The sequence below is a fragment of the Mytilus californianus genome, unplaced genomic scaffold (assembly GCF_021869535.1).
Source record: "Mytilus californianus isolate M0D057914Y unplaced genomic scaffold, xbMytCali1.0.p SCAF_11, whole genome shotgun sequence".
Taxonomy (NCBI): domain Eukaryota; kingdom Metazoa; phylum Mollusca; class Bivalvia; order Mytilida; family Mytilidae; genus Mytilus; species Mytilus californianus.
The window spans coordinates 58,794,513-58,818,843 of NW_026262593.1; the positions used below are offsets into that span (position 1 = coordinate 58,794,513).

The 24,331-nt window shown below is 32.6% G+C and overlaps 1 protein-coding gene across 1 annotated transcript; it reads right to left on the bottom strand.

The window, feature by feature from the left end:
• Window positions 1-308: 308 nt before the first annotated feature.
• Window positions 309-23,808, bottom strand: LOC127720416 (uncharacterized). The gene is made up of 22 exons (XM_052226996.1): window positions 23,693-23,808; window positions 21,889-22,069; window positions 20,344-20,620; window positions 19,490-19,676; window positions 18,212-18,423; window positions 16,780-17,012; window positions 16,388-16,541; window positions 14,523-14,701; window positions 13,468-13,614; window positions 12,875-13,043; window positions 11,703-11,844; window positions 10,889-11,010; window positions 10,227-10,366; window positions 9,101-9,248; window positions 8,268-8,471; window positions 7,591-7,797; window positions 6,229-6,987; window positions 4,048-4,260; window positions 3,668-3,763; window positions 2,939-3,270; window positions 1,151-1,358; window positions 309-800 (listed from the first exon to the last, which is right to left on the bottom strand). The coding sequence occupies exons 2-22, from the start codon at window positions 22,021-22,023 to the stop codon at window positions 523-525; spliced, it is 4,542 nt and encodes a 1,513-aa protein (XP_052082956.1). The 5' UTR covers window positions 22,024-22,069; window positions 23,693-23,808; the 3' UTR covers window positions 309-522.
• Window positions 23,809-24,331: the final 523 nt, after the last annotated feature.

A 24,331-nucleotide genomic window follows, 5' to 3' on the forward strand; every position in this document is an offset into this window, starting at 1 on the left:
GGGGAGAAGATACTAAGAGGGTAATCAAAAACCATAAATTCCAAGAAAACAAACAACACAACATTGATCTGACAAACTACAGACCCCAATCTACATATACAGAAGAAGAAAATAATGAGCAATCAAAACCTACTACAACCCGGGGGTGAACTAAGATGCGGCGGGAGGTTTAGCAGATACTGCTCCACCATTACAGTATAAGTTTTTCCTGGTTCGCATTCAGGTAAATGACCTGAATAAAATATTTAACCATTTTTTTTTTCATAAATTCTAGATATCTTAATTTTCTACAAAGTTACCGCATGTCATTCGTGGGTTAGATAATTTTATTGTTTAAATTTGTAACTTCATTAATAATGATGATATTTCGCTTCAACAACTGAAATGGTGATGTTTTGTTATTTATCAACAATAATGAAAAAAAAGTATACAAAAATACCGTAGATGGAAAAATCAAGCGATATATACAAAAGACTTAAATACACTTCATAAATACAAAATGTCTGAGTTATTGTTGATATGTTAAAGTTTGAGCACAACACTTTTAGTTGAATATAGTCCATTCATGCCAACAGCTGTAATTGTTATATATATGGACATTCCTTTGGAAATTTCAACACGTACAGGAACATGCATTTTTAGAAATTCATGTGTTGTCTCTTGCCACTGAATAATATCAGCTCCATGAAAAGCTGTTCCAACCGACACTTCATAAAATAGAGAGAAGGGGGGCGTGAAAACTTTATTCCATGTAACTGTCAGTGTACGATTCTTCTCCGAAAGTTCTACCCCTGTTGTGTCTAAAAAGAAAATAACATAGTTATATATAAATATCCGTAATTGTTTGTAACAAAAACATTGCTCAATGAATGACAATTCTAGTATTACAATTTTCAACATGTTTAAAATTATCAACTGGTTGAAAAACAATATAAATCACTGATGTAAGAGCATAATGTTCATTAAAAACCCAATACTTTAAAAAAAAAAAAATAAACGAAAATATAAATCATTTCATTTTGGAAAAAGATGAAAGCTAACGAAAGCCATTTGTTACATTTTTCAGTTTGTGCATCGTGGTTATTAAAGGCGACCCTTGACCTATTTTAAGGTTGACTAATGGTTTTCCTTGTACGCTTTTAGTATTTACCTGAAGCAATAGGAGTTTTCGTGAAGATTGTTAAATTGGTAGTTACAGGTTTACTTGATAGAAATGCAGAATTGATTGCTGAAACCGTGGCTAATAATGGCTCATCGTGTAGCTCAAAGCCCCTCAAACTACAGTACACCATTCCACTGTGTTCGTATAGTATTGTCCTCGAAAGGGACACACTCTTCTGCTGGTTTTCAACGTGAACCTTTGAATAAAATCATAATAAATTAGAAGGCATTCATAAGTCTGTAATAAATCATCATACAATTATTTATTATATACTTAGTAGTAAATACATGTAAATTGTATGTGTAAAACGATCAATTGCAATCGTACTGTATCAGCCATCCGTGATTATATCGATATCAGCACGGTTGCAAAGGCTTTATCACACTCTTAATCTGTATGACGTCACGTCATCGACTGATCACTTTATCAAACCCCTAATCTGTATGACGTCACGTCACATAAAAAAAATCTACTTGAGATATACAATAAAGTGTATATGATATGGCTTTTTCAATATCACACACCGTATCAACCCTCAACCAATATAATCCCTCGAGCAGAGCACTTGGGATTATATTGGTGTCTCGGGTTGATACGGATATGATATTGAAAAAGCCATATAATATCCTCTTTATATACAAGTTTGTGACTTTTACAAAACCTTCTATGTATATAGTTTATCATGTTTACTTTGTGTTTGCTGATGTACTGTTACTCTACTATAATAAATAAAAAAAAGAACAATAGGTTTTCATTTAAGCAATCGTCTACGCATGATTATGACGGATGCATGGCTGCTTAACGTCCATTGATAAGTCAAATGCATATTCAGGACTAGAACATATCAATGTGATATGAATATAAACCCTGCTTTGTACTAGACCAACACCTACAGTCGGATGTTAATGTGCTAGTTCACAAGGCAACAGTACACATGAAGACATGACAACCTACCTGGAAATATTATGCTCCTAGCCGATCAGTCTTTGCTCTTACTCCTAAATGCAAATGGATCGAATCCACGAGCTCCCGCAATTGAGACGAGCGCACACTACAACAAGACCACTGAGGCGGTTCATCGACGGATAGATGCAATAACAAACATCTTTTAATCAGTTTAATTGATGGCTGGAGCTGGCATGTCAGTAACTGCTAGTAGTCCTTTGCTAATTTATGTATCATTGTCATTTTGCTTAGTTTCTTTTGTTACCTATTCTGACATCGGACTCGGACTTCTTTTAAACTGAGTTTTGCTGTGCGTATTGCTATGTGTTTATTTATTCTACATTGGCTAGAGGTATAGGGGGAGGGTTGAGATCTCACAAAACATGTTTAACTCCGCCGCATTTTTGCGCCTGTCCCAAGTCAGGAGCCTCTTGCCTTTGTTAGTCTTGTATGTTTTTTTAATTTTAGTTCCTTTATATGTTTTGGAGTTTAGTGTGACGTCCATTTTCACTGAACCAGTACACAATTTTATTTAGGGGCCAGCTGAGGATCACCTCTGGGTGCGGGATTTTCTCGCTGCGATGAAGACCCATTGGTCGGGTTGTTGTCTCTTTGACATATTCCCCATTTCCATTCTCAATTTTAGTATTATTATAATAGAGTACACATTTGTAAATAGTATCGGCGCACGTATAAATATGTTATTATCCAATTTTTTCATATAGTTGTATATCGTTATCAATCGCACGTATGAAATGTTAATAACCAATTTTTTCATACTGTTGTATATTCTTATTGATTGAAATGCTTATTTTCTTATTATGTGCTTACAATGTAAGAGTCGAAGCCTGAATCATCTTCGAATCCTGACCACTTTAATTTCATAGTTGTAACGTTTCCTTGGAAAAGTGGTTTGTTTGGATATTCGGTTACTGGCAGGTCGAGTATCTCTAGTTGTGCACTGTTTGCTGATGGAGGACTGTTTGATATCGTTACCCCATCTGAAGATCTAAGACTGTGTAAACCTGCATTATTGTGGCATCGAAGTGTCACATAAACTGTTCTTGATGACAATAACGTGTGGTCAAACACTTTAGAAACATACGTTAGTTCAGGAGATATTGTAATAAAAGCCTGGACATCATTTCCTGTTTCACTGAACCCTTTGAAATAAGACAAATAGAATAATGTTAAAAGAAAACAATTAGGCATTTTGAGAATTTCAAGTATACAGTCTTACCTAAAGTGTAATAGAAAGACATCATACTGGTTTTGTGAACAACATTTTTACCTTCAGTCTAAACATTGAAATTGAATTACAGTTTACAAAAGTAAAACTTCAAAGTTTTATTTTCATTTACTAGCACAAGCATTACCTGATTCAACTTGACTTACAATATTAAGTGGCAAGATGATTTTCATGTGACAAGACATGACTGTATATAGTTCATATACCATAAATAAGAAGCATCATTGGGTTCCATATTCGTTTGTTCTTATCCATTGAAATGGAGAGATATTTTTTTAGAAGTTGGATAAATATTTAATATATAGTCTCACCTACAGCCCATTCACAATGTGACAGTCCTGACTCTGGATCTTCCACCTTCCAATTAGCAATTATTTCATCAGTTGTTTGACTGTCTATATCATAACCTATATACAAAAGGAGAATAAAAATAATGTTAATTTCAATAGCATACCCATTCTGAAACATAACCCTCTTTTTGCCGAATTTATGGTATCTTCTAAGCCTTACGTTTATGTCATCTGTCTCGGCTAAGCATAACACTTGTATTTTAATTAAAACATACATTATTAACAAATCTTCAAAATCTGCATATACAATATGCATGCCGAAAAGCCAATTAGAACAAAACACATACGTTTTCAATATAGTGAACTTTATTCGATCTTTCTTAAAAACTGCCAAAACTTACCCATTCCATCGTATACAAACTCAATTTGAGGTGGAGTCAAATCAACATATAAAGACTCTGCCGTTGCGATTGAAGACAGTCCTACAGCATTAGTCGCAACAACTGTCACGTGCACTTGTGATGTATGGACCAATGAAATGTTGTAATTGTAGGCAAAAGTATTTAGTCCAACACTTGTATACTTCTGTATTTCTGTACTTCCTTCTTTGTAACCTAAAAATATTAGTTATTCATACTTCTGATGAAGCATCACGTTTGGATGATATACATGGAACAAAGCTTTAAAGATTTAAAATGACAACGATACTTTTACTAAACAACAGTCATTCTGAATGGTCGCCAACAGTAGAGGGAACCGTGTATTGAAGCTGCAGATCTATTTACAAAAGTCTGTAGTTGTGATTGTCATGTTACACTGGTATTCACTTCCCTGAATGTCAGTGCAGCATTGTAAAAAAGGATCTTAAATTCTGAATATACCCTCGTTTTTAAGAGTTACTTGTAACAAATAAACTCATCATAGATATCAGGATTAAAATTTTGTATTTGCGCTAGACGCGCGTTTCGTCCACAAAAGACTCATCAGTGACGCTCGAATCAAAAAAAAGTTAAACAGGCCAAATAAAGTACGAAGTTGAAGAGCACTGAGGACCAAAAATTCCTAAAAGTTTTGCCAAATAAAGCTAAGGTAATCTATTCCTGAGGTATAAAAGCCTTAGTATTTCAAAAATTCAAAGTTTGTTTGGTAAACAGTTAATGTATAATTATGACCATATCAATGATAATTCATGTCAACACAGAAGTGCTAACAATATACTTTTTAACTCATTTGAGGTATGCCCAACCCTAAATTGATGTTGACAAGGTAGCAAATCAAGCTTAGATTTTTGCAAATGACGTCATAAATGCAATATGATATTTCATATTAATTCAGAACTCATAAAATTATTATAAAATTCTTAATGAGAGTTCTAGATTACAGATGAGTCCGGATAGAAAAACATCTCACTCTCGTTATTCATGAACGCGTTATACATTGTTAAAGAGTTCAGCGGAGAATAGTTCATGAATGTTCAGAACGAAACTATTTCAAAATAACGTTCGTTTTTGATCGATCGATGTCTGGTGTTTAACGACACTTTAAGCATTGTTGTCTATTTCATAGCCCCCATTTTTTTTTATTGGCGCACGAAACAGGAGTAATGGGGGAGAACCACTGACCCTTCTGCATGAAAATGGAAATTTTAGTTAATTAATATCGGGGTCAAAGGTACTTTGCAACGAGCTGGGTTAAAACCCACAACCTATGTGTTGACAGGCTAGTGATCACTGTTAATGAACTATTTGACCACTGGACCATTGACTCCCCTCGTTCTTTACTAAAGTGTAAAAATCATCCAAATTACTATCACTTAAAAATTGCATATTAAGAGCGGATTTTTAAGTACAAGTCCACCAGCTAACAGTTCACAGAAAGACATGTCCGCCTTCACGCCTACATTATTCTGACGGAGACCCTGGGCACACATTTCTTATCAAATCGACCATTTTACTATACAAATATAGGTGTCGAGATACACAGAAGAAATATCTGTATAGTATATAGATGACCATCTCGTATCTTATTTCTTTTGCGAGCGAACGGTTTAGGTCAAATTTTTTAATACGTCACGGTTCATTTTGGTGTCCATTTCGCAGTCCGCGTCTAAGCAATTTTGGTTTATTCAACGTCTGGGAATTGAAACTGGACATTTAGTTTAGCGCCAATGTAAAATTTCAGGATAAAAACAATTAGGTAACTACATACTTTGTCGGAAAATATAAGATTTATTTGCTTGCACTACCAAACATAGAAAGCCCGACCCACCTATACAAATGAATTTCATATTTTCAGACAATGTTCGTATATCGTATTATCATTGCTCTTATTCCCATATGTGTAGTATTTTGGTGGATAAGCAGATAAGCCAAAAAATCCTATTTTAAAGTTTTGGTATAAACCTCCAACTTTTGTCACTCGAGGCGACCACTATAGCACGAATCCACCGAAGTGATGTCTAGCAGTACTGGGGAATTTATACATATATGTTAATGCGCTCTACTTATTACTTATGTTGCATTCACTTAAAAAAATATAATTATAAACTTAATGTCTATGTTTTTGCTGGTTGTTGAACCTACCAATAGCCCATGAATATTCCACAATTGGACTCTCTTGATCAATAAATTGCCATGACGCATGAATTGACGACCATTCATGAAGCCATACTGCATTTGATAATACTCGACCAGGATGTGTTTTGTCTTCAGATATAACCACCTTGAAAACTTGAATGTTGTCTATTAGAATTCCAGTAGTTGTATCCGCACTTCCAAAAGTTATGTTGATAGGTTTATCTTTAACTGTAAAGTAAAATGCATGTGGGTGCCATGATACATCAAGTTTTGATCCATACTTATCTTGCTTTTTGTGAATTAGGAAAATATGTCTTTCATTTCCTAACCTGACAAATCCTTCTTTTGTCGAAACAACTGCATCATCAAAAGGAACATGCGCAGTGAAAAATTTGATATTATAAGAACTATCAACTTCTAAATCGTCCAGTATTTGCCAAACATCTCCTCTGACAAATAGAAATGATCGACCATGCATAGCAATAGATTTAGAGGATCCAAGCACACACATGCATGATTTGTCAGAGGAATTCCAATTAATAGGTATAGAATGACCACATATGTCCTCCGTAGATGTATTAGAAATGTCTGTAAAATTAGTGTCGCTCTCTTCAAAAGAGGGATTCATTAAAACAGTCTCTTCAGATAGAAACATCTTCACTGGTCTTGGTGGTGTGTCATCGATCACAACACCATTTGATTTAATAACGTCGGACACATGACCAACGAAATCTACTGAATATACCTTGCTTACGATCTTTGTTCCTAGAAATAAATATGCAGATACGCTGAAACCAAGTTTTATTCAAATAACTTACAAAAGCAGTAAAAACGGTGAGTTTTTTTAAATGAAATAAAACAATAAAATGGTATCTCATATTTTAATTGTACATCTTTAATTCTTAGTTTTGGTCATCTTATCCAATAGTTTTATGATGAAGATCAATAAAACATTGTTCTTTAAGAAAAGGTTTTTATTTTCAAGTGTTTTGATTGACTTCTAAAATTTCATGTTTGGACAAAATCATTTGTTTCCTTTTTTCTTCATTTCGTATTTAATACCACGTAGATGATGTCAATGTATGTTACTTGCATGTCTTAGAGAATATAACTAGCAAATGTTGCTACTAATCTTTTTTTGATATTGTGTTTAGAAAAAAATCGGTCGACAAAAGATGTAATTGCCTTATCTGTCTATATACATGTGCGTTTTTATTGGATTTATTATTGCGTGTTTTGCTCTTCTATGATTGACACTGCAATGTTTATAAAATTTTGATGCGTGATCGACTCACAACATATATACTTTCGAAATATCCAGACGATGCATCAAGTTAATTTCGATATGTTCGAAATTATATTTCATACCTGTATTTATTATCGGTGAATTGATGGATCTGGAAACTGATCTGTGAATACCAACATTTTGATAAGGCAAAATATCGCAATCAGAATTAGTATTGTCAAACTGAACACACCAGTAATATTTCGAAATCCCCGAGTCACGGTCTCCAAAACCATGCCATGAAGCACTTACTACATTTGAAGAATTCTGGAAGTCAGTTTCTATTTTCCCTAAAACAATAAAGTTATTTGAAATTACAAAGGTAGCTTCTAGTAAAATGTTATATCTGATGAACAAATACACAAAACTACACGTAGCTTATTTAAAATACATGTACACATTTCGTTATTGCATATGGTAGATTTTGTAAAAAAAATTACATAGGGAAAAGTATCACTTCCAAATCATCGGTCATATCGGGTTTAGTCATATATTCAATCCTAACTGTTAAGTTAAACTCAGATTAATATTTTCATTTATTACAATTTATGGATACGGTGAATAATCGGTGAAATTTGACTCACAATTTTAACAGTCTGATAGCAATCCGATTCAATCTTTCTACAGTTAATAGGTTAACTGAGTTATGTTTTTTGCCACCATTAGATTTTTATTGACGTATGTTAACAAGTAATCAACCAATTGTAAACAATAATATTAAAACGAGAAAGGAAAAAAAATATAAAAACGATTTACAAACCAATTCCATCATTGACAACTCCAGTTGTAGGTTTATCTATATCTACAGTGAAACCATCTGATGACAGTGTAACATGCTGTCCGGCATAACTGTAACCAACAACATTAGAATAATACCAAACACTGGGTAAAAGAGGGACACGGCTGATATTTACAGTTGTCATTGCTCCTGGCAAGTCAATGTCCACTTTATGAATGTCATGTCCTTCAATGATCAACAAAGAATCATTTTAGATAGAAAATGCGAAATTATGAACAATAGTGATACTATATGTATATAAACTTCACTGTAAAGTAATACTAGGACTTCTTTCTAAAATAGTACAGAAAATTTCATATAACCAATGCAAAGGAATATATACAAGTTCATTTATACCCACTAAAAATGAAAAGTAAACCTAAGATGGTACCAAATACATGTTAATTAGCAAAACCTTTCAGCAGAGTAACGATAAAAAGCAAAGATGAAGAAATACTGAACTCCTTTTTAACATTGTGCGATAACTTAGTTGGAATAAAAACTTAATTGTCTATCACTTTAAATATTGTGACTTGTTGTATAATCAGTATAGTTTTCAAATGCTAATTGGTACTGCCAAACTATTCTTAACTAAGCCCCGAATGTGCAATTATTATATGGAATACCTAATATTCTAAAATTATTATTTGTTAATAAAACATTTTGCAAACACGCGATGAAAATTCTCCGTTCCAAATGTGTTCGTTTATGACATGTTATGCTGTATTTTGTATCATGTAATTTTTATGTTTTAATTCATGAAATACATGAAACATATTTGTGCATGCAGTACAATTCTAAATTAGGGAACTTACCTCCTGGATAAGTACTTAGGTACACACGAAACCTGGTTATAATTGAGTTGGCGTTTATGAATGCCTCATGCCATGACAAAGAAAACAATCCGCCTCGCAACATAACATCAATATCGTTCTTCCAGTGACCAGGCAAATGTTCTTTCACCTAATTTGACGAAATGGTGTTTTATCTGGTGTTAAGATAAAAGGAGGACAAGGAACAAACTATTATTGTCAACTGCACTGGATTAGTTGATTTTCTCTTAGTTTTAAATTGTCAATGACATGACATACTAGTAACTAAAGCGTTGTCTTTGTAACGAGATTTTCCCAAATTGTTGTGACTATTATTGTTTGCTAGTTTATTGACCCAGATAATATACAACTTTACAGACCATACCGGTGCTAATAACATACACTTTTATTGAAAAGAAGGTACGTCTAGTTAAACCTTTATCAACTCCAACTCAAAACGAAAACGATCACTCCTTACTAACACTTTATGCAATACTTTTTACGAGTTTCATAGCCTTAAAAGAGAAGTTTGTTCTTTGATTTATTCGTTAATTTAAAGACGTAACTATATTAAAAAAAGCTATCATGCGATCAGCAGCCCATTACATCAGAAAAGATTGAGATATGGTTTCACAGAAAATAAAACATGGGCAAAAAGAAATAAGAACAGACGAATGGTCGATAGAAAGAAATAAGGACTTTCCAAAACTTACAAAAGAATTGAAGTGGTATCTCTCTTTGTCAAATATGATCTAATACGATATTGTCTCTGTTCTGTAAATGATTGTTTTCGTCATATAGGTGGTCATGCATTTATCCATTCGTAGGAGTCATAATTGTGAAGCTAGCCATTCGTAATAAAAACTATATTCAGAAATGCATAATGAATGTAGTGAAAGTTGAATGCCAGTAAAATTAATAAAAGAAATTCAATACATTATTCCTGTCCAGTTAGTTTCGAATCGGCTTACTAGTTCTATGCATGATGTTAAAATGAAAAATTTAGATAAAAACATTTGAAAAAATTCGTATCTGTTGGTATTGGTTGATATTGGTATGTGTATGTAGATAAACTCATCATAGATACGTGTTTTATGCAATGTAATGAAATGTCAATCAAAACTCTTACCCCTGCACCAATGAAATTTGTTGTTGTCAAAGGTTTTGACATGACCGTAACACCATCGGATTTGAAATCGGCAAATGTGTTGCTGTCGTACCAAGCTCTCACGAAAAACGAGTAAGATACCATTTCATTGAGAAGTTTTCCTTTGAAAAAAGAAATCACTTGAGTTGAAAAATGCAATTCTTTTTCTATTCACCTGAAAGCTAAAATTAATCTTGTACAATTAGTCTTTCTATCACCACGGATTGTCGATTTGTACTGTATAACAACTCGTTCTTTCTATATTAGAGTTGCCTTTAGTTAGTTGTAATAATATCATAAGGAAACAAAGTAAATAATGTCTCTCCGCTGACATCTACTATCTTCAATTATTTAAGCATTATCTCTCGCCTTGGATTGCTATTTCATCCACTATTTTAACATTAAGTGATTATTTTTCCCTCAGTTTATTGTTTTGCCTGTAAACTTTCTTCAGTGCAATTCCAGGAAAAGTTTGTTGATCAAAAACATTTTGTTTATGGTCATTCTCTTTGTTTTACATTTTCGTGACAATAATTAATAACATCTAAAGAAAAATCATTACATTCATGAATCAAAGGGCAGTTATTGACCGAATACCGTTACATGTATATACATATAAAATCATTTTATTTAATATAAACTACCTCTTGGCAAGGTGTAAATTGCGTTATCTATCTGTCCACATGGATGCCATATATTTTCAACAGTATCATCAATTACACCTTCTGGTTCATCTGAATCTGTTAGTCCAACACTCCATTCATACCTATTTAAATACGCTCATGTAACATTAAAAAGCACGAGGTTTTTGATACTTTCTAATTGTTATTGTTACTTTATTCTTTGAGGTTGTCGTAAGTTCAAACTAGTATTTGTAGATATTATCATCGTAAGATAAGGAGATATGATATGCTTGCCAATGAAACAACTATCCACCAGATCTAAAATGACGTGGATACCGGCAATTATCGGACATCGTACGGCCTTCAACAACGACAAAACCAATACCGTATAGCCCGCTATAGAAGGCCCCGAATGAAAAATGTCAAACGCTTCAAATGAGAAAACTAACAGTTTAATTTATATCAAAACAATTTACGAAAAACAAATATGACGGACATGAATCGAAGACAACCACTTCACTACAGGCCCCTGACTTCGGACAGTCACTTAAAGAATGAGGTGGGTTAAACATGTTTGAATTCATTTACCTTGTAAGCAATTTGAAATTCACCGAATTATCATAATTTCTACATTTTTGAAATATACATGTAGATGCCAAAACAATTATTAGCACATTACATATGTGCAATGCGGTGTTTAAATATTTGTATTTGTGCTTGCATTTTATGCCAAATAAACCACTATTAAGTAATATATTGCAACGAAAATATAATAATGTAAAATAAAGTATTGCATTGTTATATCTAGACTGAAATATATCTACAGTGTACGAACCACTTTGGCAAAAGGTCATGAATTTGAACAATGCGCCATCTTGCAGCAAGCGTATCATGTGATGCTGTAAATTTGATATCTTCTGACTCTCCTTGTCGTAAATCAGTTATGTCATACACAGTTATTAATGTGTTGGTATTATCTGCAATGAAAGATCTGTACAATCAAGCATTAAATTTTCAGTCTGAATAAGACTATACATGTTATGAACATATATATGACACCATTCCAACACATAATCAAAAATGTATTTAAGTATGTTCATATATATTAACAACGACAAAAAGATAGAGAAAACACTCAATACCAAGTATAAAAGAAAAAAGGAGAACAAGTATCATAGCGCAGCTGTGAATATTAGCCAAATTAAACAAGTTTTTTAACAGTTCATACTGAAAGTGTTGTTCCCGTACAGTTTTGTAAGTCACTTTGAAACACATGTCTCTCTTTGGATTTAACCTTCTACAAGTATAATTATATAGGAAACAAGAATGTGTCCATAGTACACGGATACCCCACTCGCAATGTTCAGTGGACCGTGAAATTGGGGTCAAAACTCTAATTTGGCCTTAAAATTAGAAAGATCATATCATAGGGAATAGGGGGCCTCGGTGGCCGAGTGGTCTAAGTAGTTACTACTATAATCACTGGCCACTCAACACTGAGGTTGTGAGTTCGAACCCCGCTCGTGCGGGTGCACTAGACTCCAATTTTAATTGACTAGGATTGTCAGTTTTCCTATCGAAGGTTGGTGGTTTTCTCCGGGCACATCGGCTTCCTCCACCAATAAAATCTCGCCGCCACGAAATAGCCCAAAAGCGGTGCTTAAAAATGGCGTTAAAACACCAAAAATCAAATCAAATCAAATCATAGGGAACATGTGTAATAAGTTTCAAGTTGATTGGACTTCAACTTCATCAAATCTACCTTGACCAAAAACTTAAACCTGAAGCGGGACGGACGGACGAACGAAAAGACGCACAGACCAGAAAACATAATCCCCTACTACTATCGTAGGTGGGGCATAATAAGCTATAATCATCTAACTAAATATAAAAGGAAGGGGAAAGAAAGGCGACAATAAAAACTGGAACAGCAGTGAGCCAGTAATAAAATCAATCTGAAAATGAAATACAAAATTTATAAAAGAAATGCCCAAATAGCTATCTTACTACGTGTATTGTCTATACAGCTATCTCCCTTTATAGGACATCTTTTATCTTTAGGTGCACATACACAATGACCTAAACATGTTCTTGAGGAACACCGTCTTATTAGTTCTAAAGATCCTCCGGGAATTAAATTGAATTGATTGTGTATCATATCACTTCTCAGTCCAACCTGATAAATAAAGAATTGTTGAATCGTTAAATTTTGGTCAAATGATTATATTTACTACCGCATTCTATAAAGAGAAAGCAATTGTTAATATTGAGAATGTAGTGAACATGTAAATTTTCTACCTTGCTTTGAATCATCTTTTAATAATTACCCTTTTTTTGGATAGAATTGTTAAGACAATGCGTACAATGTTGTAAAATAGAAGCATCCAGCATAAAAGCTTGATTCCACGTAATTCTTTTTTTGACTGGTCAATTTTTTTTCCATCTTAAGAGTAAAATAGTCAAAGAGATACATAAATATTGATATCTTCTTGACTTGATAATTTATGATTATATAAGGGCTAATTTTCTGTTATATTTATATGATTGTTTTTATTATATCATTGACGAAGCATTATTCTATGGAACATTGGCCATCTTACGGTATTTACTGCCCAAATACTGACAAACACAAAATCATCAGCTTCAAGAGGAGTTGTATCTACTTCATAAATCTGAACCTTTCCTTCGTCCCCTTTGTCAACACTGGTATTTGTGACTTGGTGGAGAAATTTTTGTGGACTACCATGCTGCAACATTAAGATCAAATAAAACATATATCCTGAAATTGTGTCAGCTCTGCTACTTTGTAAACATGTAACTAGTATAGATTTGCTACAATGAACTTCCAGCAAGGATTTGTTTTCCATTACTTGATTTTAGGGATTTTAATTCCCACCGCCTCCATTCTATAACAAATCATACGCGCACACACACACAACCGTCCACATACACTCACACAATTTATAAATCGTTAAGCAACAATTATTTCAAGCGTATTTGTCTTTAATAGAATTTATGATTTCAGCATATATTCGGTTATTTGAGTAAGCATACCTGTATTGTTGGTAGCTTTACTACCTACTTTCAGTTATGTATGTATTTTGACTTAAAACTATGCGCAAAATGGCAATTTTTCGGTCTTTTACCGTGCGAAATTTCTTGTATCAATAAACTAATATATTCCAAAACAAACATGACCAAGGATGATTAAGTATTCAAATTCAGTCATATGTCTCTATTTCAAGTCCTGTGTTTCAAAGCAGAAAATAAACAATTTGTTCAAGATCGTACGTTTCGTATGCATTATTGATAGACGACTTGCCATCCTTTCAATCCTGGTATCTATGATGAGTTTATTTCCAAACTCATTATTCTGACTCCGAACAGTCTACGTTTGACTCCTAAATGCCACGTGCTAAATGATAATGCAAACATTACTAATACTCAAGTCTTTGGATTGAATCAGTCATGGATCATAGCAACCTCTTCCGAAGTATTCGGAGCCTACGTGCTACCACAATTCCACCGAGGTGGTGATATAGATGTATAACATTTTAATACGTTATTCAAAGCCAATGTAAATATCTAAACGTACATTATAAAAATGCTAGAAAATGTTATTCCAACAGATTGTAACTGACATACTAGTACCTACACCATTGAGATCGTCCATCATATATTCACTGCCGACTGAAACCATATAATAATCTATACCAGTATGGAGATCGGAAAATCCTAACCATGATAACCATAATTTGAATCTTGACCACATCATCCATTCAGGAACATGACGATCAAGATTTCCAGCATGATCAGTGTGAATAGCAAATATTCCTTAAACAAGTGAAATGTATAACTGTCTTGTGATATCTTATTTGTAAAAGAAATGCTAAAAATCTGATATCACATTAGTAAAGTCAAATATTAAATACTGTTTGAAACTAAGTTTGCAATCAAAACAGCCAAAGTTGAACTCAAATGGTTTAATTTGTATTAGCTTATATTGCTTGGAATAGAACGTTAATTAAATACAGATTCTACAACTGCATCAAGTGTGATACGATATTTCTCCACTCGAGTATTTTCAAATTTAAAACGCGAGGCTTACCAAGCTTTTTAAATATTTAAAATTTGATTGTCTTGAGTGGAGAAATATCGTTTTGCACGAGTTACGGTGATTCAGTTGTACGGAAAGAGTATAAATTGGGTAAGAATTAGAATTATGATAGTTTATAAATACTGCACACAAAAATTGGTAACATTCGAGGATATTGTTAATTTCATGGTAACTTTCCATAAAACTTCGAATTACTTTTAAAAATTAACAATATTTTGACAATGTACGATGATTTTTCCAAATGATAGCGTTTGACAGATAAGCTTGACTCTATAATTCATATTCCAATTGTCAATTTTTTGTACTTGTTGTTTTTCATGTAGTCAGAGAAAACCTTTCAGGAGTATTTTTCTTAAAGTAAGGATGAGGCATTGCTGATTAGACATATGTTTATTTATTCTCAGTTTGTCTATTCTTGATGCGATTTAGAACTTGTATAAAATTAAAGACCATACCTTTATTTTTAGTATATCTGAATTGTTAATTGCTCTTTTAATAAAGTCAACTTTACATCACATTTTATATATGGTATCTAACTTACAAAATGATAGTCATATGTGTGTTCTATCATTCTCACACCATACGGTTGATTGTTATCAACATTAAACATTTTCTTTCTCAGAAACGGTCAGAAGAAGGATAAGAATGCACAATTATAGGCTTTCAATATCTATTCAGACGGTTTTATAAAAAATGCTCTGATTTTCTACTGCTTCTTTTTCTTCTTTAAATTAATGACACGGTTTTATGCATGTATTACTTTGACTCTTTTAACAAGGTGTAGTCTATGTTTTAAGGCAATTTAGGAGATTAATATTTGGGTCAACAGATGAAAGAATTTTTCGCTAATCCCTTTGCCATGGTCAGTATATGCTTTTCCTCCTTTTAACTCAACACTATTCTACAACATGATTTTGAACGTGTTTCTATGGCTAGTAAATCATTATATCTCAACCGAAATGCTGAGATGGGTAAAACCGTTTTCACAATACAAACCATTTAAAAAATAACATCCGTTGGCTAATATTTTATCGAAATATAGTTATTGAAAATTTGAGAATATCACAACGTAGACAAATTTACTTTAAATGTCTCTATCTCCACATAATGTGTGAAAACAAATTAAAATTCACATTTCTGTATTCATCATCACGTTAAATAATCAAATCTTCAACGTATATGATGCGAATGTATTTATTGTTATCAAGAATTTATCAACAACAAAAAAATCATTGTATGTATACTATTTTTTTTATTGTTTTACCAGGCGTGATTTTACTATAAATGTATATTATATAGATAAATAAGTATGCATTAATTTTATATTTCTATAGAGTATCCAAAGAACAGAGATTATCAGTACATCGATTGTGTATCAGGGTCATTTTAGATTAAAAGTTTACCTGTTATAGGCGGTGTGTTATCTACTAAAATGCCATCCGATGTTTCTTTCACACAGACTTTAGCTCCATTGCATGCAATAACGTTAACAAAGTACTCGCCACCGTCATGTAGATCAAGTCTTGTATATGTATAATCTCGAACAATGCCATTTAGCTGTTTTAATAGAGAGACAACAAGGCATAAACAAAATTCTTGGTGCAAAATAAAACAATGACTTTTTTCAACAATTTATTAACTAATTGGTTTTATTCGATGAATAGTATGGTAATTTTGTTTAAATTGTATTGGCGCTTTACGTTCGCATTATTAAGGGAATTGTGATGTACATTCTAGTTTACCAACAACAATAAGCTTATAGTTTGATAGAAGATAGAAATAAGATCACATTTACCTTTGTTGAAGTAGTATTAATTTCTCCTCCTCGGTGGGACGAGACTGATATATATTGTCGCTCTATAAAAGATTCTTCGTCATTCACTTCCCACGTGACTTTAAAACAACTTCTATACACAATGGAGTTCTTTATAATTGAGCCAATCTCGTTATATAATGCAGGCTTTCTGGTGAAAACTGGTGGAGTATCATCAACAAGGAATCCGTTTGATGTTGCTTCTGAGTAGAGACCTTGAAGACATTTTAATTGTCTTAAATTATTTGATGATAAACAGTGACATTAACATTTTATCGTTCTCCTGATATTGATAGAACAATTGAAAATATTCTTACCGTTTATTTTGCAGAATTTTTCATATTCATTCTCATGAAAGCTAGAAGTCATACTATATCGATTTTCACAAGTTAAATGGATTAAACAAAATTTATGTCCAAATACATGTACATCACTCAAATTATGCTGGATTATAAAAATTACATTCTGATGCAAAGTGCGTTTCATCTAATAACTTTCTTGATTGTGTATATTAAGCTACAATTACCAAAAACAATTGATCTCATTCTTCGTAAACCGGTTGGACTATCGTATCAACTTGGAACGTGCATTGAAATATTTTAAATCTAATGCAGAATTAGTTTTATGTTCTGCGTATTTGTTTTAACTTCTCTATAGAACATAAAAAAAAATGGATATTTTCTTTTTGAATTTTTTTTTCAATGTTAACTATGTTAGTTTATTCTTTGCTATATACTAAAAAAAAAACGATTTGAGCATATTGTGGTTTATAATAACACTTATAATTAAATAATAAAAACAGTACAAAATAAAATAAATGAAACATGATTGGTGGTTAATATTTTTAAAACAATACATATGTCAAGGATTGTGTGGTGCATTAATAAAAGCATATACTTTCTGAATTGATAGTAAAAGAGTATAAATGATTTTCTCTAATTCTTACACGATTTATCCTTTTCCTGATCTGTTGATTATTTTTATTAAATCGACGTGTGCTTCGTTTGATCACAGTTCTTCATTGGTCAAAATTTGATTATGACGTCCAATTTTCTTGCTTTTCTCTGAATTCCCTATTGTGACGTCATGAAAAAAGTCGACCATGTCTGATGACGTCACATAAAAAGAAAACATCTTTTTGCAGATCACCCGAAAGGGAGGACTAAATTTGTCTGCATATCGTTTAAAAATCATTAAAGAAACAGATTCCACCACCAAATCTTGTGCAATACGATATTTATCCACTCTCGACAGTTAAATTTTAAATATGTAAACGCTCGGCGAGCTTCTCGTTTTAAATTTGAAAATTTAATTGTCTCGAGTTGATAAATACACTCGATACAGTGATATAATATATATTTAATGTTAAGTATTACTAAACAAATGGATACGATATACAACTAATAAGATTTACCTGCTTTGTTGTATGCACGAACAGTTATATAAATTCTAGTTTCAGTAGGAATTTCTGTCGATGTATTTGGGAACACAATGATATCTGTCAAAGGCACATCTCGGTCCGACACAATATCATTCCCACCAGCATTTGTTCCTATTCGTACTGAATATTTGTCCAAACCCGATTGAGGATCATTAAATCCTTGCCATGTTGCAGCTACATAATACCTGCATAAAAGATATACAGATTTTTTTTTATATACTGTTTTAAAATAATACGAATATTTTCTTTTCATGAAATTATTTTAAACAGCAGATAGATGTTGAGCTTGTTCCTATTAAGTACTTAAAGTGTTCTTTGCTATGACATAATAATATTTTGTTCCATGTAGCCGTGTTTGTGTAGTAAAAAATACCCATATATTTGCATAAAGTTGTTATTTTCTATTGATTTTTGATTACGCCCTTTTGCATCTAAGACAGAATCATGTAAATGGCAATTGCTGTTTCTGAATGTTTTGTTTTAGTTTTTCGAGATTTCGGGTCTCAGGTTAATTCAAAAACTGTCTAGTATTCTTGGCAAGATAGAACGAATGATAATTATTTGTTGTTTTTTTCATTACTAGAGTTTATTTATTCGATTTCCAAATTAATGAGCATTTTTAACTATTATGGCTAGTCTTGATAAGTTTGATAAACAGCTGAAAACTGCCAGGAAACAGCATTAAAACGCTATAACTAGTGGATTCACATTCATTTGTATTGTTATTTAAAAATCATCAATCTGTGTTTTAATTATGTCAAAGTCAAATAATAAATAGAAAAAAAATAAAAATTACATTTAATATTATTGAGATTTAAAAGATATAATGAGGGCCTCGCAAATACTGCATTTCTAGTTTCTTTATTGCCTACAAAATTTTATGAAAATATGACATTGAAACTCATAAAAAAAGTTTTAGAGAATACTTTTCGCGGATTTTTTTTATTAAAAGAGTATCTCTTTTCTAAACAGTTTAATGGGAAACAAATTAGAAAAGTAATGTAAACACACATACACCAGGAGAGTGATAAGCTACTGAACAGTCTGACAATATTAATTTGATGACAAGTCAAATATTTTGAATATGTCCTAATTAGTGAACTGCAGTGAACATTTCTGAAATTTTCCGAAATTTTAAAAAAGCATGAATAATGGTTTAAACGTTTGTTTTATTTACTTTGAAATTGTGTCATATACATATATGTATTATGAATGAACAAGAAAATGTCAGAAATAGAAAAGATAACTTACTTTAATGATTGGTAGTTGATGTCTTTGTAATCAGCACCATCCTTCACTTTCCCTGAATTTGGTGGACTGTTGTCAATGACTACGCCGTCAGATGTACTAGAGGTGCATAGGTCAGCTGTATTACAGGCAGTCACCGTTGTAAAGTACCGAATACCCACATCAAAATTTATACCTTTCAAGTTGAAATCTTATAAAAAAATACGTTTGTTTGTTAAATCTAATTTTGTTGATATTTTAATGAATAGATATAGAGAATCTATCTCTTAATATGATCTTTTTTTTTGTTTATTTATAGATACACAAGACAACAAAAAACAATTAAAGTGAACATCTCATCTTCTTATATCTATCTGATATTAAAAATCCAATCGGATTATCGGGGACTACCAATTAAATGGACTTTCGAAAACCTCATGTTCCAGTACATGTATATTCCAAAAATAGATGACTGTGTAATATTCATTAGATTGAAGAATATGAATTTGAAGATTCAGAAAGATTCAGCAACGAGTTAAGGACTCTTCGTGAAACTCGTTTTACTGCTTGCTGGAAAGGGATATGTCGGTGCTTGTAGCTTTTGGTTTGTTAATTTTTAGCTCGAGTATTAAAAATAATAAAATCTATGTGGCAATCCCCCACACTTAGCCGTCCTGAAAAAGATTGGCTTCATTTGAGTCGTTTTTGTGTTGATGCTTTAAAATGAACTGAATGTTCAAAGGGGACAATAATACGATTTTGCAACTGGCATATAAATAAAAATGACATTGAAAGTCAACTTGATCCGATTATTTTAATAGAAATATAATGAATCATGATCATTTAAATCGGACATGGACAACACTGTCATATATTACCATAAATTATTCCCACATCGTGAGTTTGAAGTACATCATCACAGCCAGGACATGTTCCAATAGCAATTTTATAAACTTTAACTGATGTATGTGGATCATAAAACTCTTCCCAGTGGGCGCCAATTCTAGTTGTGTCAGTTTGAAAATCAATATCTTGGTTGTTATCTATATAACTTGATGAAATGCCATCAAAAACTTGTCCAGCTACAGGTGGAGATTTATCATAAATGTATGCCCATGAGGATGCTGTAGTTACTAGATTTGCTTTATTGATTGCCTATGAAATAATTTTGTAACAGCATTATGAATGATTTTCAGTTTTTCAGCTCACCCAACGAGTGCCACTAGTGAAGCAGCTTACCCTTCCGGAGCACCTGATATCACCACCGGTTTTGGTGAGGTTCGTATTATTCAGTCCTTAGTTTTCTATACTATGTTTTGTTAACTGTTTACTGTTGTTTTGGCTTTTGCCGTTTTTCGTTTTTTGTCATGTCTTGTCAGTTCGTTTTCGACTTATGAGTTTGAACATCTCTTTGGTATATTTTGTCTCTCTTCTAAATCAACATTTCTTTAAAATGTGTAGAATTTCAATATTTCACATTTCACATTTGTATTTTGCAATATGTATTTTTGAAAAATTCAGTCCAAAATTCTGAACGTGGGACTTGATTTTGAGCCAGAGAGACTTATGGGCTTTTTTCCCTCTTAATTAAAAATTAAGATATGTATCCTTGATTAAAAATATTTTTGGTATTTTTTCTTTTTCTTTTCTTGGACTGTTCTCAATTCCTGTGTAATGAATATTCAGTTCGAAATGAAGACAAAACAGAATGGCAGTCTATCAAGGTTTTATTTACCCTTTTTACATGAACTTAGCTTTACAAGTACTAATTTAATTACTTGTTCAGTAGTGTGAAATGTTGTTCATTCATCAATATGTTTAACTTATGTACATATTGCATGTCTAAAAGGCTTGCGCTGAAGTCTAAAATTCATTGATAGTAACGATGTCGCTAGTTAAATTACAAATATTGTTTATTCAAAAAATTTATATACTGTATTTGAGCTTATGTTTGGTTTTGACATGCTACTTTTTTTTGTTTGTATCTGTAATCGAGAGTTTTGAGTAAAGACTATCAGTTAAGACAGTACTTTACAACCGGAAGCGAAATGCTTCAATTGTGATTTAAATGATGCATTGTGTTTGTAAATTTCAAATATTTCCAGTTTATTACATTATTTTATCTTGCAAAAACTACTTTAGATAAGTTGAAATTGGACAGTATTAGCAGTTCTGCTAAGGCTTTTTTTGCTTTCAAAAATATTGGTCTCCAGTTTCACATATCCAATAACTGGTTTGTGCACAGAAATGACACCAACGTTTTTAATGACCGGGATACAACTTAATGTTTTCTATGCATTCTTTTTTTCAGTCGCATTAACGTTTAACTAGCATCTCGTTATATATTTAAACGTTCATGAATAAGAGAGTATTTATTCGAAAGGTATGACAACATGATCAAGAAATCATAACAAAGCTCTAACCTTAATTGTAAGGAAGTATGCATGTCCCTCGTGTACATATGTATCCAAGAAATTAACAGATAATTCACAATCTTCCTTTGTTACAGTTTGTTGCACGATGTCATTAAATTTTGGTCTTGACCCTACTTCCAACATATAGTACTGTATTCCACTTTCTACATCGTAAAACACATCCTTCCATCTGCAAGTTAACCAGAAGCAATTATTTAACATTTTTAGTATTAAAGATGGAATGCACAAATTGTAGACTTTGGCATGTGGCGTGTGGACATAAATAAGTTTTATAAATTAAGATTTCCCGATCTCTATCGGACTTCTACTTCCGGTGAATTTCCTCATCCCTGCAGTCGGTGTTTAGTTTATATGATTTGAATGAAACATTTTTGTTGTAAAGTTTAGAATACATTATAAAACCGGGAATAGGATGGAAGTTCAAATCCCGTAAATCGATTAAAAAAGACAAATCAAGGTTACAATCAAAAAAGGAGCTTGGCCGTATGCGTCTCCTACTAAACAAACATCTCCTGTCTTCACACTCAGTCATAATTGGGAATATAACACAATCAGTTGAATTACAAAGCAGACGACTATACTGGTGTCTAAACATCTAAGACCACGAAAACGTTTTGCTAGTGAGTAAAGATATCATCTAATCGTATCGGTTAACCAATTCGTGATGTTGACCGTACAAACTTGTGTAGTCTCGATTTCAGTAGTTCCTTACTGATAATTCCGATGTCGCAGTTTTAATGAAAGGACAACATCCCTATTAATGAAGTCCATATATTGTGACACGCACGAGCGAACCGTCTTAACTGAGATATTTTAACCATATTATGTTCTGTAATCTTATTAATCTTACTGTGAATTCATTTATTTTCGTGGGTACCAATTTTCGTGGATTGAGGAATAAGGGCAACAGTAGTATACCGCTGTTCAAAATCATAAATCGATTGAGAAAACTTGCATTTTCGTGGATATTTGATTTCGAGGTTTTGCCAAAGTCTGAATAGACTCCTACAAAACATTTGTTATTCGTTGGACATTGGAATTCGTGGTTCCTTGGTAACCATGACATCCACGAAAATTGGTATCCAACGAATAATAATGAATCCACAGTATTTTCCGAAACTGATTGTTACGCAAAAGTGTTATAGTATTATCTGTTCTTTTGAGACTTAAAGTTTTCAGTATTTACTTATAAAAATACGAAAGGTCGCAATTAACAAATCACAATATCTGGTTATCTTCAAGAAAGAAATCGTTATAGTTTGTTTTTGTTTCTTCTTGTTCTCTCTGTATGTAGTTTTGATCAAGCGTTTGCATTCAAAATTTAGCAACTGAACTGATGTTCGATAGCTTTAAAGTTGACATTTTGTTATTAATTCTTACAATTAAACAAAAGTGCTGGTTTTCGGCCAACAGAAAATCATGATAACGTAGATGTGTCCTCCCAACAGTTTAGATTTTTATATGTAATTTAGATTGTGACAAGATTATTGCATTAACTGGACACAGTCTGAAATGAAAAGTAAAATCACAAAAATACTGAACTCCGAGAATGTTCTTTACTAAAGCTGAAGTTATTTTATTATTTCTACTTAATTAGAAATAAATTCAGTTCATCAAACCTGTCATTGAGAAATAGAAAGAGGAGATTTTTCCGAATCTTCACATTTCGGCTACATATTTCTTGCAGTCTGATTGTGAGTTTACGAAAGCAAATAAGTCTGCAAACGTTTAAAAGGCATTCTTGTTTAATATTTCCAAAAGTTCATCTTATAATTTGATTAATTATACGAACCATGCCTTTACTTCAGTCAAATTGTTTATGTGTCTTCCGTCTATTGAAATAGGCCTTGTCGTTTGTTGTGGTGGTGTAATGTCAATTCTTACTGAGGATGAATGAGAAATAGAACTTCTGCCAGAAAAATCCATTCCTTCAAATGTAATAATAGAATAATAATGAAATGTGAACGCTATATATACAAGTATAATGATTATGAATATTCTACGAATTCCTTTGTAAAAGAGGGACGAAAGATACCAGAGGGACAGTCAAACTCACAGATCGAAAACAAACCGACAACACCATGGCCAAAAATAATAAAACAAACAGACAAACAAACAATAGTACAGATGACACAACATAGAAAACTAAAGACTAAGCAACACGAACCCCACCAAAAACTGGGCGTGATCTCAGGTGCTCACGAAGGGTAAGCAGATCCTGCTCCACATGTGGCACCCGTCGTGTTGCTTATGTTATTACAAATCCGGTAAATAGTCTAATTCGGTAGGTCACATTCGTGAAAAGGGAAGGGTATTGTAGTTACGACATAAGGAACATATCCGATATCATCTGTGAAACGGTTATTCCATAACGGTCAACCAACTCGTGATGGCGACCGTAAAATTTACGAAGGGATGATTTCAACTTCAC